The 18,291-nt window shown below is 52.8% G+C and overlaps 1 protein-coding gene across 1 annotated transcript; it reads left to right on the plus strand.

Annotated features, from left to right (window-relative positions):
- Positions 1–286: 286 nt before the first annotated feature.
- On the plus strand, positions 287–17,535 carry MAP1LC3A (microtubule associated protein 1 light chain 3 alpha). Its single transcript, XM_040079898.1, has 4 exons — positions 287–399; positions 10,200–10,255; positions 15,908–16,014; positions 16,542–17,535. Exons 1-4 carry the CDS (start codon positions 360–362, stop codon positions 16,702–16,704), a joined length of 366 nt encoding a protein of 121 aa, XP_039935832.1. The 5' UTR covers positions 287–359; the 3' UTR covers positions 16,705–17,535.
- The last annotated feature ends 756 nt before the right edge of the window (positions 17,536–18,291 follow it).

Below are 18,291 nucleotides of genomic sequence, written 5' to 3' on the forward strand. Positions count from 1 at the left end.
TCCCTGCGAGGGTGACGAGGCTTGGCACAGGGTGCCCAGAGAATCTGTGACTGTCCCATCCTTGGAAGTGTCCAAGGCCAGGCTGGACATGCCTTGGAGCACCCTGGGACAGTGGAAAGTGTCCTTGCCCGTGGCAGCTCCCTTCCAGCCCAAACTCGTGTGCGGCCCCACGCTTTTCGCGGCCCCGGCTCCCCTCGGGGCCCATCGGGGCCGCGCTCCGGGGTCGCGGCGGTGGGCGGGGCCCGGGCGGGACGAGCTCCGCCCCCGGCGGGCGGGGCCCGGTGACGTCACCGCCGCTCCGCCGCAGCCCCAGCGCAGACGGAGCCGCCCGGTGCCGGTGCCGTCCCGGTGCCGCCGCCATGCCCTCGGACCGGCCCTTCAAGCAGCGCCGCACCTTCGGTGAGCCGGGACCGGCCGGGAGCGGCCGCGCGGGAGGGAGGGAGGGACGGACGGACGGAGGGACGAGGGGATGTGCCCCGCGCCGCCCCCGCCGCGCTGCCCTGCGGGGCGGCCCCGCCCGGGCCGGGGCTCGGCCGCCGCGGGTCCCCGGCGGGCGCGGCCGCGGGAGCGGAGGGGCCGGGGGCGGCGGTGCCGCAGCCGCCGCTCGGTGATGTCATCCCGGCCCGCTCCGCGCCGGGGGGGCCGCACCGCGCCCGGCCGGAGCGCCGCGATGGCCCCGCGCCGTCCCCGCCGTGGCGCCGCTTCTCCGGGGGACCGGGCTCGCTGGGGCGCCGTGGCGGCCGTGGAATGCCCAGGACGAGGGTGCTGGCCGGGTGTCCCTTTTGACTGTCGGAGCACAAAGACCTCCTCAGAAATCGCCTTCCGCGCTCCCCGTCTCGCCAGCGTTAGGGCGGTTGTTGTTCCAGGCTGCCACACGCCCTCTGTGATGGTTGTGGAGACCCAGAGCAGTCAATGCTCACGTCCTCCCCGCCTCTTTGTCAAAGGTGCGTGGTGGGGAGGCTCAGAAGGTGAGGAGGTGACTGTAGAAAGTCCCCGATTTTATCTCCAGACCCGATAGTGGATCCGAGGAAACATCAGCTGCTGTTTCTCTTGCCCTTTTCCAGCTGGCACAGGGAGAGGTGTGTGTTTCCGGCAGGTTAAATTCCTGGGGAGGGGTATCAGTTGAGCTTTACTGGCTATAATGCTGAAATCGGTGTTTTCATGCCATAAAAAAACCTCATATTGTGCCAGTGACCATCCAAATGCAGGTGAGGGCGTTTCCTCCATGAGTTTTAAAATCGGAGCTTTTGCCTGCTGAAAACTGCTGATCCAGCCCCTTGCTGCTCTCTTGGAAACTGTAAATATTTGGTATTTTATTAGCACAACCCTTCTGGCCTTGAATGCTTACCCGGCCCTCCCCTGCCCCAGGACCGAGCCAAGGGAACACGCACAAACAGGAACCAGCCGAAGCCTGGGAGCTTGGGATACTTGCTGGGACTCTGTTGTGTTCTCCTAAGCTACGTATTAAAACCAATAAAGTCCTAAATCGGCCCCTTAGTAACTACCTACTGTTAAACTAGTGAGAATCAGCTTATTATGGTCAAGAGGAGACTGGTTCGCCTTCGTGGATTGCTCAGCCTTTGCGTGAGCCAGAAGGAAAACAAAATCTGAGGCTCAGAGCAGTTGAAAGAAAGCGGGATTAAAATAGCCCAGGAGGGACAGAGGGGTGAGGGAGTTTGTGCCGGCAACTGCAAGTGCTCCTTGTTTCTCTGTACTTTCCTCTGCCCTTTTGCTCTCTCAGCTGACTGGGCTGCAGAGCTCAGCCAGGAGGAGGGGAGGAGGAGGAGGAGGCCTGGCAGCCCCCACAGTTGCTTTGGGTCAGGGCTGGAATTATTCTGTTGGAGAAAGTAAATACAGCTTGTTTCTGTCTTTGAATCATTACACAACAGGAGCAGGAAGCGATTGTTTACAGTGCAGTTGGAGAGGGCTGGTGGAAAACATGTCCAGTGATTCTGTGCCCTCAGAATGGCTTAATTTTTGAGGCTTCAAAACTTTACAGAAATGGAACGGTTCCAAAAAAGAGGCAAAAAGGCAGAGTCAGGGCTATGGCTGTTTACAAAAGGCACCCAGGCTCCAGTTTCATGGCAAGTGGCTGCCTTAGGTCTTGGTCTGCTGCTCCTCAGTGAGGATTCTTCTTTCCTCAAAGCTTGTGTTGCCCCTTCTTGTATTTTTGAATTTTTTCTGTGAATTTCTTATGTTTGTTCATCTGCTTGGTCTTGGGTCTCTCCTGAGTAAAATTTCCTGATTTCTCTTCATCATTGTTGAGGACTTGAGAAGGGGACTGGCTGGGAAGCACCAGGGCTTTGATCCAAGGTGTGTGGAGGGCACGGAGCTGTGACTGCTCCCTGATCTGAGGTGTGGTCCCTGGTGGGCGGGTGACCTCTGTGAGGTCCTTGGCAGCAGAACATCCTTGCTATGGGTGCAGGGGGTAAAATGTGGCAGCACCTCTGCATCCATGTGCTGAACCCAGAGGCTGAGGCGTGTTCAGATCTGTTGCAGGAGTCCAAAACAATTCCCAGAACAAAGCTGTGGTCTGTGTCAGAGGAACAGGCTGTCCTGGCAGTAGCGAGAGCGTGCAGCAGCCTGACGACACCGTTGCACTTCCCGAAAGGAACATGAGCCCTTGGGAGCATTGTCCCACTGTTCCTGAAGCGGGGGTTTCCACTGGGCTGGCAGCAGCTGCCAGCTGTGTTTTCAGTGCAGCACAAAACCAGCGTGGTGATGGACATGGGCCTGGATCCTGGCCGACTGACCCACAAGTACCTCGGTGCTGTGCCCCCATGGGCGGCCAAAACGAAGGCAGGAACACACCTCCTGTGTCCGTGGCTCAGCTGGAGCCCCTGGCTTGGTGACAAACACCGAGGTTTGACCTCACCCTCTGTGGACAGAGTGTTCCCATCCCAGGTTCCATCCTCTGGGAGATCAGCCTTTGGTTGAGGGAAGCCACTCCTCTTCAGAGGAAAGGCAGCGGTGGGTGTGGAGCAAAACCCGGTGGCTCTGGGGAGCAATGTCCCTGGGAACTCATCCAGTGTGAGCCAGCCATGCCTGTACCCACTGAGAGACCAGCAGTGGCTGAATTGTCTGCTTCACACACTATCCTGTGCTTATCACAACAGTTCTGCTTGTTGGTGGCTTGGAAAAACATCTGGATATTGATGAGGGGTCAGTCCCTGAGCCCTGGCTGTCCTTGGCTGGTCCTCAGGGTGTCTGTGCTCTGGCAGTTGTGCTTTGAGAGATGGGATTCCTTGAGAGGAGGATGCTGCTCCAAGCTGCTGCTTAGCTGCCTGTGTCTTGGATTAATTACCGAGGACATTCTGTGACGTGACTGAACGTGGGGGTAATTATCAGGCTTCCAGAACAAATACCAGCCTGAGATGTAGACCACAGATTTTGATTTTTTTATTATTATTATTCTTTTATATAACACAAGGTCCTGACTGGCAGCCAGAAATAATAAAACCTGTGTGTTTTGTTCATTACTTTTTTTTTTTTTTTTTTTTTTTTTTTTTTTTTTTTCTTCCCCACTGTAAAAACCTCAGATCTTCCTTTGAGCCAGAAGGGTGGAGGCTGGTGAATCCAGGGGATGCCAGGCTGGTAGGCCCTTGCCACCTCTGTCATCGAGTAGCCATGAGCCATGGATAAGTCATGTCCCTTGGCTTGGGTGTTCCTTCTGTGGCCAGTCCCCGCAGGGATCACAGCTAGGAGAGTCACTTGGGAGGTCTCACAGTGTGTCACCTGCTCGTGTGACATTCCATGGTTGACTGGCAGTGTGTAAACACTACCAGCTCTGTCACGCTGTTGTTCGCTGCCTTTTGTCCTCAGAAGGTGGTTTAAGGCTGTGAGAGAAAATGCAGGAATGAATTCAAGACTCTGGTGTCTGGCACGTGTCCCCAAAGCATCTGTGCATGTCCAGGCCTGTTTGTGCACAAATAGCGGTGACCCGTGCTGCATGCAGGTGCACGGTGGGCTGCACCGAATTCCAGTCCTGCCGGGAGTGCCGGGTCTTTCCTTGAGCAATTTCAAGTGTCCTGAGGAGTTCTGAGAAATCTGCGTGTGCTCCTGCTGTCTTGGAGGCTTATAGATGGGAAGGTTGTCCAGGTGGAAGGTCACGCAGCAGGCAGAGGGAAACCCTGGCACGGCAGCTTCCCGAGGACTTGTACAGAGGGAACTTGCTGTTCCTTTAGCAAGGATAGTGAAACTGTGATTAAATGTTGAGCAAAAAATCAGTTCCTTATCCGAAACTGCGATGTAAATACTCCGTTTGCCCTCCTGACATGACACGGGAGGTGCTGCCCGTTTGCCCCTCGTGCTCGGGGGCTGCAGTGAGTTTTAAGCTGTTTGGATGATGAAGGTCCAGTGCTCATCCTGCACAGCCCATGGCAGGGGTGGATCACAGAATCCCAGAATGGTTTTGTTTGGAAGGCACGTTAAAGTCCATCCCATTCCACCCCCTGCCATGTCCAGGGACACCTTCCACTATCCCAGGCTGCTCCAAGCCCCGTCCAGCCTGGCCTTGGACACTGCCAGGGATCCAGGGGCAGCTCCTCTGGGCACCCTGTGCCAGGGCTTCACTGCCCTGACAGGAAAGAATTCCTTCCCAATATCCCACATAACTCTGCCCTCTGTCAGTTTAATGCCATTCTTCCTTGTCTATCACTCCAGTGTACAACTGGAGGACAAGTGTCTTGACATGTATTTAAAGTTCACAGTTGTGGTGTGGCTCTGCTTGATCACGAGCTGAGCTCTTATCATGATTTGCCAGATGCAAATGCTCATTCCTGGAGCCAGACTCAAGATCCTACTCCTGTTACATTTTTAAACTGCTAAGAAAAATGAAGTTGTTTCCTCTTGGTGTTTTAAAATCCATTTTCAAGGTCTGTTCTGAAGCCAGGAAGATTTGGAACTTTTGCAAATGAACAAAGCTGCTGAGATCCTTCTGCAGTCACAGGACCCCAAGAACCTGGCATTCGGAAATCCTCTCAGACACTGCACATCTGGTATTGCAGCTATAGTGATGGGATGGAGAGTCATGAAGACAGAGCGTTCACTGCTCTATGTTCATGTTGGTAATACCTTTCAGGGACAGTGGAGCCCCAGACTCCACCTATTCCACGATGCACAGACATGTTTTTTTATCAGTTCAAAGCTTTTGGGTTCAGAGCAGTGTGGGTTTGGTCCTGAGTCATTTGTCCTGTCTGGATCACCCAGCTTTGCAGACAGACAAATAAAATAAACGTGATGATCAGAAGCACTGTCAGGTGTCTGCAGTGCTGCTGTCCTATGTAGCCTGGGACAAACACCCTTTGGGGTGCTGAGGACACCTGCCCTGGGCACGACCTCCTTCCTTCCTGGATGTGGGAGTCTCCTCTCGCTCATCCCGCAGCACCACTGGCCTGAGAAGGAGCCCTGGGCAAGGACAGGCCAGGTGCTGGGTGAGCCATGACACATTCTTGGGAGTGTTTCCTGGTGGTTAGAGGTGTCTGGCCTTAGGGTGGTGTGATGTTATAGAAATAGTCATTGATGTTCATCTGGAATGACCTGCATAACTGGCCTGTGTCTCCAGCACTTGCCAGCTCATCCCACACATATCCTGATTTCAAACCATCCAATTCCTCCTCTCCTGGAGAGAAGGATCTCCAAGAATCTCTCGGAGAGAAGTCCATGCTCTAGCAGCATTCTGCCCTGGGACTGACCGCAGCAGCTTCTTGAAGAAACGTGTTCATATTTGCATATGCTTCAAATTTTAGGCAGATCCCTCTCTGGGCTGGCTGGCAGGGTGTTGTGTGGATGTCAGGGAGAAGCCACAGGGCCAGCAGCCTGCTGGAGGTGCCACAGATGTCTGTACCCTTTGGGACACAGGGACAGGCAGTAGCTCACGGCTGCATTTCTGGTCTCTGCTTTGCTCTCAACACACAGCCCTTGCTCAGCTCAGGAGCTGTTTATCTGGTAGCTGATGACGTTTCCAGGTGGTATTTGTTCTTACTGGTGTTTTCCTAACAGCATTCCTGCTGATCACGGCCAGCAGGGCCTCTCCCTATCATCCATCTGCTGCCCTGGGGCAGCACCAGTGCCTGAGCAGTGCTTGTCTAGAATCTGAAAAACGGTGCCCCTTATGCAACAGCGCTGTTGGAGGACTTGCCATGTGTTTTCCTTCTGTCCCACCATCTGTATCTTTTGTCTGCTGAGGCTCTTTTGCATCCAGGACTGTCCTTTCATCCCGTGTCTGCACAGCGCCCAGCACAGCAGGGACCTGGCTCCTGTGGCCAGGGTTCCTGGGCACTGCTGATAAAAAAGGTTGATGTTTGCAAAGTGTGGCTTAAAATTTTCCACTGTTCTTCTCAACTGCCATAATGATCTCATCCTGCATTGCCATGGGATACACTGTGTGCTCGCATCTTTTGGAGCACAGCTTGGGAAGGACCTCAGTCAAGAAAACAGCCAAGATTCTGGTGTTTTGGGCAATTTGCAAGCTTTGCTGTTGGTACTTAACAGTTGAAACAGCAGTTGGAGGAGAAATAGGCAATTTTCTGGCATATGCAATGCTACAAAAATACTCCTGTCTTTCAATAGGCCCTAGCAGAGAAGTTTCTCTGGGAATAACCAATAAAATTGTGTGTTTTCTATCACGCTGCATCTTGAGGTCCGACATCCTGGCCCTGGGGAGAAATCTGGCTTCCCTCACGGCAGAGGTGTGGTGCCCGCAGCTGGAGCAGGGATGGGGCTCTTCCCTCTTGTGCAGGTCATCACTCTTGCTCAGCTCCTCAGAACAGCAGGAGGCTGGAGCCCCTGAGCTGCTGCAGCAGGTGTGGTGTTCTGCTCCCCTGGCAGCGGGGAGAGACCAGAGGAGGAGAACACGGACGGGGACAGGGCTGTGTAACAGCTCTGGTTTGCTCGGCACTTTGGCTAAGGATTAATGGCAGCCAGGTGCTGCAGGAAAGGGGAAAGTCTCAACTTCAGCATAGTTTGGGAGAGCTGCAGGAGAAGAACAAAGCTTCTAAGATCAGGCCTGTTGTGTATGAAACCTGAGTGTGCAAACACTGCTGGGGTTGGGGGGATCCTGCCTGTCCTCAGCACCGTGGGGGCTCGGGTGCTGGCACCTCCAGCCAGGTTTCTCTGAAGTGCTCTTTAACCGTTTTCTCTGTATTCCTGTGACTTAGATTAGACTGTATAGACACTAAATTAAGGCTGGTATTTATAGCCCTTCCTGCTGTGTGATGTTGATGCCTTCATGAGTCACAGGCTCAGCCTCTCACTCCCAGCCCCAGGCTGAGGAGGGTGTGGGTGACCATCACTATCTCTTGCTGGAGATCTCTTGTGCCTGAACTCCTGTGTGCACAGAAATTGTCCAGGGATTGATGCAGCTTTTCCTGATTGCCAAGCCTGCTTCCTTGGCTCTCCAAGACTGAGATGGGACAGAGTGTGCTCTTCAGCAATGCTTCAGGTGTCCAGGAAACTTCTGCCAGTATATTCAGGACCCTGAGCACCTTAGGTGGGATTGCTCCCAACTGCCTTCCCAAAGAAGTTTCTGAAGTGAGCCATTCCAGGCCAGAGGAAGAAGTGCAGTGCTTGAGGTGCTTGTAGTTGCAATCCATGGACCTGCAGGAGAGATCCAGCAGCCCCCAGAGTAAAGCAGCACCTGCTGCCATTCTACTGTGGTAACCTGCAGATCAGCCTCCTGCCACAGGATGCCCTGAGGTCAGGAAGGCTGCGAAAGCCCTGGGGTCCAGCTGGCCATGGGGAGCAGGTCCTGGGCATGTGGCAGGTTTTAAAGGGTGGGACAGGAGAGCTTCCAGTGTGGCCCAGCAGACTTGAGGGTAGCCGAGAGCTCTGTCACTGGTGTCTCGTGCCCTTGATTCCTCCTGAGCACAGAGTCAGCAAGGCCTGGAAGGAGCTTTCTGCAGCAGCCACCTCTGTTCCAAGGTACCCCTTCTGCTCCCCTTGGGGGGCAAAGGACTGTGGTCCCAGGGGTGGGATCCTGAGGCACTGATGTGCAGCTGGGGTGATGATGGACTCTCTTCCTCTGTGTGGTGCCTTTTTCAGTGTAATGGGCAGGAGGCACCTCTGTTTCCACTATGTAAATGAAGGTGGTGATGGCTTGTGTCATCTTGTGCTCTAGCTGGTGATGCCTCCAGGGAGCAGGAAGGGGTGTCTGGCGTGTGGCTGCCCTTTGGCACACACAGCTTGGGATAGCTGGATGCTCCAAGATTATCTTCATTTACTAGCCATGATAACATGCCTTCAGCAAATTTCCTTCTCTGACCCTTCTCACAATTAGCTGCGTTGCTGGGGCTTCCTGTGCAAACAGTCCTGTGCCCTTGCAGGGCAGCACATGGTGTTTAGGAAGCTCATCCACATGGCCATCTGGTAGTATGGAGAGAGAAGCAGGCTGGGGTGGCTACTGAAGCCAGGATGACTGGGCAAACGTGAGGACGCAGCTCTGCAGGCTCTGTTAACATCCAGAAGTCTGAGCTGGCTGCAGTCAAGCTGCTGGAATTTCCATGGTGATCACCGTTGCCCAGTTGAGCTCTGGATCTCCAGCCTTTTGGATGCTCCATCCTGGACACAAGTGAACATGTGGGAATGGGGCTCTGTGGGAGGGGACAGCTGCTTCTGCTCCAGCTGGGTGATGTGGGCTGGGTGCTGCTGGCACTGTGTCCTTCAGCATGCCCAGGGAGGTGTCTCTGTACCAGTGTCACGTGTGGTGCTGATGTCTGCGTGACTCCCTGGCTGATCGGTACCTCAGGGGAAAATTGTCTGTATCACAAGGATGACTCTGGATCCCTGGAGCACTGGATTGGATGAAAAGGAAACATGAGAAGCTGCATCTTCAGTCACAAATCCCAAACCAAATATGCCTGATTTTTTCATGAAATCCAAATAATTTTGCTCTGTGTTGCTTACCTTTAGAGTCCTACAGAATAAAAGGTCTAACAGTTTCTAGCAGAGTGATATTTTCGTCTCAGAGAAGGCAGAAATGGTGCTCAAAACTTTCTATCATCTAGTGATTTGTAGTCTTTTGGCTTTTCAAGAAACTCCAGTTTCTTCCCAAAGTCGTATCAAGCTAAATTCAACATAAAAGCAATAACGTTTTATTGTACGCTCAGAGGAGAAATTCTCAGTGTTTCTGAGGAGAAAACACTCAAAACACATGCATTTATCCAGCCCTCCATTATCCCAGTGGGCCATGAGCAGCTGGGGCTGTGTAAGCTGGTGATGGGAGTCAGGCTGGAGCCGGTGCGGTGCTGGTGTGGCAGCATGGTCCCGTGACGGATTCTGCAATAGCCAGATCTCTTTTCTAGGCAGTGCTCAGTCACTGACCTGCCCCCCTGCACACCCTTAACTTCTGGGCATTTCAGATGGGCCATGGTAGGCTGTGAAGCACTTCCCAGAGTAGTGGCAGTTCCAGGAGTGCAGGTCTGTAGTGTCCCAGGAGGACACTACAAGCTTTGTGTGCTGCCTCTTGTGTGTGTCAATAAATATAAACTCTGGAGGAGAATGGAATAGAAATAGAAAGTGGGAGAACAACTGCAGGAAAAGTCTTTCTGTACATGGGTCATCTCCTTGCTTAAGGTTTTCTTCCTGCATCCAGGCCTAGAAATACTTTCTGTGAGGCCAAGAGCTGTTGTAGCTACTCCATAAATCTGTGCTAGGGAAGGAGACCTTCTTGGCAAGGTGCAGCTCTTCTGGAACCAGGGCACTGTGCCAGAGAGTGCTTGGAAGTGCGCAACAGGCAGAAGGAAATGGCTAAAACCCAGCCCCAGCTGGAGGATTGTCTCCCTGGGGGAAGCATCCTGGGAACACAAAGAGCCTGAGCTTGCAGCCCCCGAAGCTGTGCTGCTGCCCTGCACCCATTGCCAGGAGCTGCATTTGTTTGGGGTGGATTAAAGTTAGTTTTGTTATCTTTCTGGTCTCCTTTCACTCTCCTGATTTCCAGGTGTGCTGCCCAGTTTAGCCAGGCAGAGTGGTGTGTCCCAGCCTGGGGGGATGGTTGGGGCACTAGGAAGCCATGAAGGGTTGGTCACTGAAGCTGACATCTGGCAGACCATGCTCAGAAAAGGCCTGGTGAGCAGAACGTGCATTCCTGGGGAAATGTCCGTCTCTTTGGGTCAGGCTGTGGCTTGCAGGGTCGGTATCTCAGTTCTGCCTGCCCTGCCACCACAGGTGTTTCTAACTTCATTTCTTTATTTCTTTCTCTCCAGCGGATCGTTGTAAAGAAGTGCAGCAGATCCGAGAGCAGCATCCAAACAAAATCCCGGTAAGTGATTGTTCTCACTTTGTTAGACTTTGTTCTCAGGACCCCTCTGTGCTCCTGGGTGGCCTCCATGGAGCTTGCAAAACTTTGCTCCATGGAATCAACACAGGATGGGCCCCATGAGCCTCCAGTGTCTTGTGGGTGCCAGCTCCTCAAAGGCAGACGTGTTCTCTGCGGTGCAAAGGACAATCTTGCTCTAAAGCTCCATGCTGCCCTGGAGGCAGGGGACTGATTTGATCTCAAATCTATTTCTAAGCTAGTGCAGTAGGAGAAGACTCTGAAATGGCTTTTCTTTTTGCTGTAGTAGCTACCTGATTTTTCCTGGATGACGTGGTAAGGATTTCTCTTGGCCCAGAGGAGGATGTGTGGGCTGATGTTCTCTGCATTGAAAGCACAGAGTCTCTCTTAGGATCATTCATAACTGTTCTGTGCTTTCCCAGTACCTGTAGTTGACAGGCACAGGTGAGACACCATGAACTTGCAGTTCTTCCTGCCCACGTCACACCTAATATGCTGAGTTGTTCTTTGGCTGTGAGTGTGCTTTTGAGTTTGTACCTGAGTGTTTGACTCTTTTCCTGAGAAGATGGAGAACTTAGAGGAACACCCCACTCCTGGAAGTGTTCAAGACCAAGCTGGATGGAGCTTGGAACATCCTGGTCTAGTCAAAGGTGTACCTGCTCACCTTTTAGGTCCCTTCCAACCCAAACCATTCCATGATTCTATGAAATTATGTACTTGGAGCTTGCTCAGCTTACTCTTTGCAGTATCACAGCGTCTGTGACCAAAAAGACAGGATTCCTGGTTCAGCTCCCTCTCGGTGTTGGATGAATATCAACCTTGTCTTAAAATTGTAGACTGTCAGTATTTGGCCTTCATGACTGATTGTCTCAAATTGCTCTTGGCCCATCTTAGTCCACTACTGCCTCAGTCTTGTTTTGTTTTTAACACAGTGTCTTCTAGCCAGAATAATTCTTTCTCCTCCTCTTTTCCCACCACCACTGTGGTGTTCACGTGTTTCCAGCTCAGCAGAGTGGGGCTTGCCCCTCACAGCACCCTGGCTACCAATACTCCAGGTCATCAACACATTGGCTCACCTCTGCTTTTATCGTGGTTTTAATGGCATTAGACTGGCTCTGCATTTCTCCAGAGTTGTGGCAGAGCTGATTGCAGTGCATTCAGGCTCTGGCAGTAAGGCCAGGCTAGAAATAAGTTGTACGTAAAATGCACACACGTTGCACGTATCAAATGCCTGCACACAAATGTGTGTTGCTTGGGGAATGGACAGAAGGAGCCAGAGCTGTGCATCCACAGGCAGAGTTTTATGGCATTACTGAGACATGTGGGAGAGCTCCCATGGCTGGAGTGCTCTTTGTGTGGAGGTCAACACCACAATGCAAGTTTTGCTGGAGGGGTAAAAAGAATCAGGAGGTGAGAAGGGTCATGAAGGCCTTGTGGGGTTCAGCCGTGTTTTGTGTCACTGGTGTCTTCAAAGGCCTGGTTCCTGATAGGCCCCAACACCATTTTGGTGCTGTCTCTCTTCTCTCCCAAGGCAGAGCCCCTGCAGGTTTCAGTGCTGGGCAGTGCTCAGAGCCTTGTGCAGGAGGAGTGTGGTGTGGGCACTGTGGTGGTCCAAACGCTGCAGGCTCATCGGCTGTAGGAAGGTCTTGGTCATCTGTGAAAGACAGGAGCTGTGTTTTCCAAGTGATTGGCTTCCCTGGGGAGGTGCTCGGAATTAGCAGAGGGGTTTGAGCCCACAGCCCGGGGGAGCAAGGGAGATCCAAGGTCACACCCTTCCTTCTGACAGAAACCACAGCAAGGCTGTGCAGCACCTGCTGCCCTCCTGCATCTCCAGTTTCCAGCTGAAGTCCTTGGGTGAATCCCTTTCGCTTTGAGAGGGGGCCAGGAGGATTTGCAGAGGGCAAGGCCTGGCTGTGTGCCCAGGGAAGAGCATGTCTCTCCTGTTTCCATGAGTGTACTTGCAGGGAAAGCTGAGGAAGGGACTGGCGTGGAGTTCTTCGCTTGTGTTTCAAGGGAAGTCACATCCCAGGACGCTCCACTGGCACATGTAATAAGGACATAGGCAGGAGGCAGGTCCCCTGTCCACCTCATGCCAGGGGCTCCTTTGCTGTCTCTGCATTTCCCAGAGCTGCCTGCTCTGGTAGAAAGTGCTGACCACAGGCACACGCAGCTCCTGCTGGGATGGTTGTGTTGGCACTAGGAGCCGTTCACACCCAGCTCTGTTGGGGAGGAATCTCCAGATCCTCCTCGCAGGGCAGCTCCTCCTTGGGCAGTCAGAGCAAGGAGAGAACTTCCAGCCTTTTCACTGGAACCCCCATCCACAGCCTCAATACGTGTTTTCAGAATCATCTTCTGTACTGTTAGAGGACAGGGAGCCTGTGTCCCCGCACTGTCCCTGCCTGCTCTCAGCCTCAGGGATCTTTCTGGAGATGACTGAACCCTCAGAGAGTCTGGAATTGCTGGGGAACAGCTTGTGCTGGGCAGCACCGGGAGCAAACCATTTCCCAAAGCCCTGCAATGCTGAATTCAGGCAGGCCTGGTGAGTGATGGGCTGTAAGAGGGGGTGAGGGCAGGGCCACCCCTCGTGCTGGTAGGGAGGGCTGAGGGGTGTTTGGGCTGTGCAGAGAGGGCTCTCTTGGCTTCATCTGAGCACCCACAGAGGAGCATGGAGAGGCAATGGCAGGTGGGAGATCCCACATAATGCCCTGCCCAGGCACAGGGGTGGATGGAAACCCAAATTATGAACTCAGAGGAAGGGGCAACCTTCTCTGGGTTCCTGGGAGGACTCTTCTGGGGAGTTGCAGATCCAGTGTCCAGCGCTGACGTGACTCTGGATGGAGCAACACCAAAGCACCTTTTTGACTGAGGGCTACTGTGTCTGTTGCCTCTAAAGGGTGTGTTCCCTGCTCTGCCAGAGGGGGACGGAATGAGGCTGCTGCAGCCTGTGCTGTGTCTGTCTGAGTGCTGTGTGTGTCTCTGTCAGTTTCTGTGCCTGGCCAGTGATGTCGGGGAGATGTTACATACACACATTTGAGCCCCTGTGCCTGCTGGGAATGCATTCCCAGCCTCACTCCTGGTTGGACCTTGCCTCTGTTGACCACCACATCTGGCCATATTCCCTACCAAACTCCCTTCCCATCTCTCCAGACTGGCCCCACAACAAAGGCTGTGTTTATAAACACTGTCCAAGCCCCCTTTGCAGTAGGACCAGGACTTCAGGCTCTGCCCTGAGCGTTTCCTCTCCCCACCCATGCCCACTCCTGATTTCTGCAGAGATCTGTGGTGGGTTCCCTCTGCAAGAGCAGATGTCCCACCCTGAGGAACCCCCTGGCTCAAGGCAGCAGCTTGGAAGAGGATACAGAATGGGGGGTGGCTGTGTTCACTTGCCCTGTGGCCACAGGGATGTAACTTTAGCATTTGATCATGCTTTTCCCTCCAGAGCTAGACAAGAACGTTTTGTCCATTGGCCACCTGTTCTCATAGCTGGGTTACCCAAATAGCAGCTCATGTTCTGGGAACAGAAACTCTTGGAGCTGTTCTACATGAGAGGCTCTCTGTCTGCTCAGGGCACAAGGCAGCTGCTGCTCAAAGAGCCCAGACAGCCATTGCATGCCATTCTTGGATTAATCTAAAGGTTTTCCTTGGGATGGGACTGGCAGGTAATAAGAGACACCAGGCTCTGGTCCTGCTCTTGTAAGAATTGAGGCATCATCCAGGTGTGCAGGGCCCTCTTTGCAGGTAAAGGTGGATGCACAAACAGCTGCTGTGGAGCTGCTCCTTCATGCAGACTGAAAAGCTGAAGGCCACTGCTGCCTGTGTGTTTCCCAGCAGCATCCTGAGTGCGTGCTCAGCCCCTCAAGACTTCTCTCTCCACAGCCAAAATACTCACCTGTCCTTTTAAGGCTTGAGTTAAACGTAGTAGGATGGTTCTGCTCCTCTTGTCCTCCCTGTGCCCTCCTTGGAGGGCAGGGCCATTAACAGGTTGGTGGGGAAGGTCCCAGAGCATGGTTTAGTCTGTTGCAGAAAATGGTTCTTTAATCAGATCCTCCCTTGCAAAAGAGACCGAAGGGGTGATACCCGGTGTTCACGTGCTGCTTGCCCGGGCCCTGGGCTCTCCTTGGGTGGGTTTGTCCAGGGTGGGCTCTGCTGAGGCCGTTTTGGCGCAGAGCTCCCAGCAAGGCACCTCACACCCCTCTCTCCTCCAGGAACTGCCTGCTGCCAGCCCTGTCAGATCAGCCCCATGACCTGGGGGGGCTCCCCAGACAGTCCCAGCTCGCTGGTGACGCCACAGTGTTGCAGCCGAGGTGTCTGATCCACCTCTGGGAGAGGCTGGCAGGAGTTCTGCTGCTGCTGCTGCTGCCAGAGGCTGATGTGTCAACGAGGCATCAAAGGAAAGGGAAATCCGTGTTCCCAGAGGCTCCCTGGTTCTTCTGGCTCCACAGAGCCATCTCCTGGGGATCCTCCTCTCTGCACGCTGCTCCCTCCCTCTGCTGCCAAAATCCGTTTGAAAACTTTTGAGTATTTTTGGGAAGGACCTGGGAAAATAAATTATGGCAATTCCTTGCCTTATAGTGAAAAGTAGTGTTCAGTCTCAGGTAGGAGAGGATAATGGGCTGATGAGTCTCTCTGTGGGGAAAACATCAGGTTGCTGGAGAGATGTGAGAGAGCATCACTGTAATAGGAACATATTAATCTGTATATTCTTCACTTACTTTAATTTTACTTAAAAGCACATTCTCTATTTTAACTGCCTGCCACTTTGTTTCTCAGAACACAAAAGGTACCTTTCCAGGCTGGTTTAGAACAGCAATTGTGGCTGTCAGCAAACAGCTTCACAGAAGGAAATCATTAATTATAATAGCAGGGAAATGGATCAGAAATCATCATTCGGGCATTTCAGAATGTAGGGATGGTAAGAGCTTTTCCAAGCAAGATGTCTGGTGGAAGAGGGTGGGCTGGCTTGTCCCTGTGGTGACACCCTGCAGGAGTGCCTGGGAAGCTCAGGGCACAGCTGGGGTGGCCCTGGGTTTCTGATCCTTCTTGGAGTCAGTGTGTCTGACTGTTAATGGAAGGAGCGGGACTGGGGGAATCCAAACATCCCCTTTCTGAAGGAATGCCTGGGTGGCTTCACTGGGACTTCTAAAAACTGCTTGCTTGGGAATATCCACAGCTGTTCCTGAGCAGGCAGAAGGATGCTGAATGGCAGCAGAAAGGAAAGGGGAAGGAGACTGCACCATGAGCTGTCTGTGGCTCAAGCCAGCAAAACCTGTGGGTTTGGTCAGCCTGAAAGTGATGTTAAAATACTTCACTGGTCTACATGCCAGAGGACAAGAATCTGTATCACTGCAGTGGTGCCCACTGTTTCTCAGCCAGTCAGAGCACTTGATGCTTTAGTTCATTGTTTTGGACACTCTTCACTGCCTGGCTTGGGCACAGGTCTGATGAAGAGCCACCTGCAGCCAGCCTGGTGGTTACTCCTCATGTCCCTTCTTTTTGTTCTGTTTCCTGTGTGGGTGAAGCAAAGTGAGGCTTCACCTCAGCTTTTCTACCCATGCTAGCTGGATTTGTATTTGACCTTGGGACCAGCATGTGGGGCACTATGAACATTACTGATCCTACCCTTGGCTTTCCCCCCAGGTCATCATCGAACGCTACAAAGGGGAGAAACAGCTGCCAGTGCTGGACAAGACCAAGTTCCTTGTCCCAGACCATGTCAACATGAGTGAATTGGTCAAAATAATCCGGTGAGTGGGGTGGCCTCAGCTGGCATTTTGTGAGCCTGTCCTCACCCACAGGCAGGGTGGTGGGGTGAGGGTGAGGCAGAGGCAGCTGCTGAGGGCAGGGAATGTGGCAGCCTCAGCATCCTTGTGTGTGGTGCAGACTATTGTGGGGTGCCAGAGGACAGCAGGTTCTTGTTACCTTTTGGTGGTCTGGGGTCTCTCCCTCAAGGGGACACTCACAAGCAATGAAGGGGTCCCATCCCCTCTTTTTATTCTTCAGCTCAGAGGGAAGAGGCCCCTCTGCTTTGCCCTTGCCAGTAGCACTTGGAGGAGAGGGCTTTGCAGAATCCTGGCTCAGGAGGCCTTGGAGCCTGAGCAGCTTGGCTGGACTCATGGATACCATGTCCTGAGCAGTGGGAGGAGGTTCTGAGGAGGCCCTGGCTGTGCAGACCTGGCCCCAAGGGAGTAGCATTGCTGGGGAGGTGGAACTGGCTCTCAGGGCACCCACCCCAGGTGGGCTAACCTTGCCTCTCCTGCCCTTGCCCCCGCAGGCGCCGCTTGCAGCTGAATCCCACCCAGGCGTTCTTCCTGCTGGTGAACCAGCACAGCATGGTCAGCGTGTCCACCCCCATCTCAGAGATCTATGAGCAGGAGAAGGATGAGGATGGCTTCCTCTACATGGTCTATGCTTCCCAGGAGACCTTTGGCTTCTGAGGGTTGCTGAGAGGTGGCATGTGGAGACAGATGAACTGTGGCACAGAGGCCTCTGGCCTCGGAAGACAATACAGCCAGAGGCTCACAAGAGGGGGGCTGTGCTGACCCCCTCCCTCCCTCCCTCCCTCCCTCCCTCCCTCTTCCCATCACCCTGTCACCAAAGAGGCTCGTGGCGCGTGTTGGACTCGCACAACCCTTCCCCTCTCGGTGTAGGTCAGTCCCGCTCCCCGCAGGTGCCCGCCCAGGTGTGTGACACCCCCACCCCGCCGTGCAGACCCCACAGGGGTCCTGCCCCGTGTCCCCCCGTCCCCGCGCTGCTCTCGCTGTGCTGTGTGTGCTGTGCTGCTGCCAGACCCGCCGGGCCACCGTCACCCCAGCACAGGGAGAGCCACGTCTCCCCCAGGCACTCATGAAAGGGCAGGAGGTCTGCAGAAGCAGCTGACAGATGTTACCATTGCTCCCGAGTTTTAATTGATTTTAATTACACCCATATCAGATTCTTGGTGCTACTGAGTAGATGTAGGCGTCTCTATAGGACTGTGGATAATGTATATCCTTTAGGTTTATTTTATTGGTTTGTTCGGTTGGTTTTGTTTGGTTTGTTTTTGTTTTTTTTTTTTTTAGGGGTAGATTGAAATGGGGAGAGGGGGAAACTTTCCTGTATTCTGTAGGTAAATAAATCAGGCTTCGTTGCACTTTAAAGCATAGTAGATTCAGAGTGGAATTTTCTTTTAATTTATACAGGTTTGCCATCTATAGTGCTGCTCCTCTGTTGACAGTTGTATGTAGATTATCTTGTTTCTTTTTTTCTAATAAAATTGATTTCCCTTCTCTCTGTCTCCCCATTGCACGCAATTTTTCAGTCTCAGTGTGCCAAGGAGTTCACTGAAGGAATGTACTGATTTATATTTGCTGTGTTCCTGTCCCTGTTTCTCATGTATTATACCAAAAAAATGTATATGATAAAATCCCTCCCAGTTTAATCTATACAAAGGTATATATATATATAAATATATATATAAAATAAACATAAATTCAAGTTGTGTCTTATAGGAATGTTCTGTTCCCATTTCATTTGTCCATGTTAATGTCTCTGGTATATCAAGTGTGATGTGTGTTCCCCATGTTCACTGGTGTGTGTGTGTACCTGCCCAGGCTTCTGAGCTGGTTAATCCAAGCTGTGGAAAAGCAGCTGGTTGGGACTGAGGGGCTGGGACAAAGGAAAAAGACTGATTTAGAGAACAGAGCACTGGATGGTGACACAAGAAACATGGTTGTCCTTGCCCTACCTGGGTAGAGTCTCTTGTCCTTTGACTAAGCTTCCTCATCTGGGAACAAAAACCTGAGGTGGAGGCATTTGTAAAGTTTGTTTTTAAGGGAAGCTTTGAGCAGTGGCTCATCCTGAGCCCTCCATCAGACTTGTTCTCCAACCACAGGCAGGGTCTGATGGTCATTTGGCTCATCAGTGTCTCCCTGCTTCTCAGCTGACTGCTTCGTTTGCCCTGCCCAGCAGAGAAGGATTTAAGCACTGAAAAAACGTAGGGCTTGCTTGAGTTGCAGCTGACTGTGTTGTTTTTGTTCTACACC

The sequence above is a fragment of the Hirundo rustica genome, chromosome 16 (assembly GCF_015227805.2).
Source record: "Hirundo rustica isolate bHirRus1 chromosome 16, bHirRus1.pri.v3, whole genome shotgun sequence".
NCBI classification, from domain to species: Eukaryota; Metazoa; Chordata; class Aves; order Passeriformes; family Hirundinidae; genus Hirundo; species Hirundo rustica.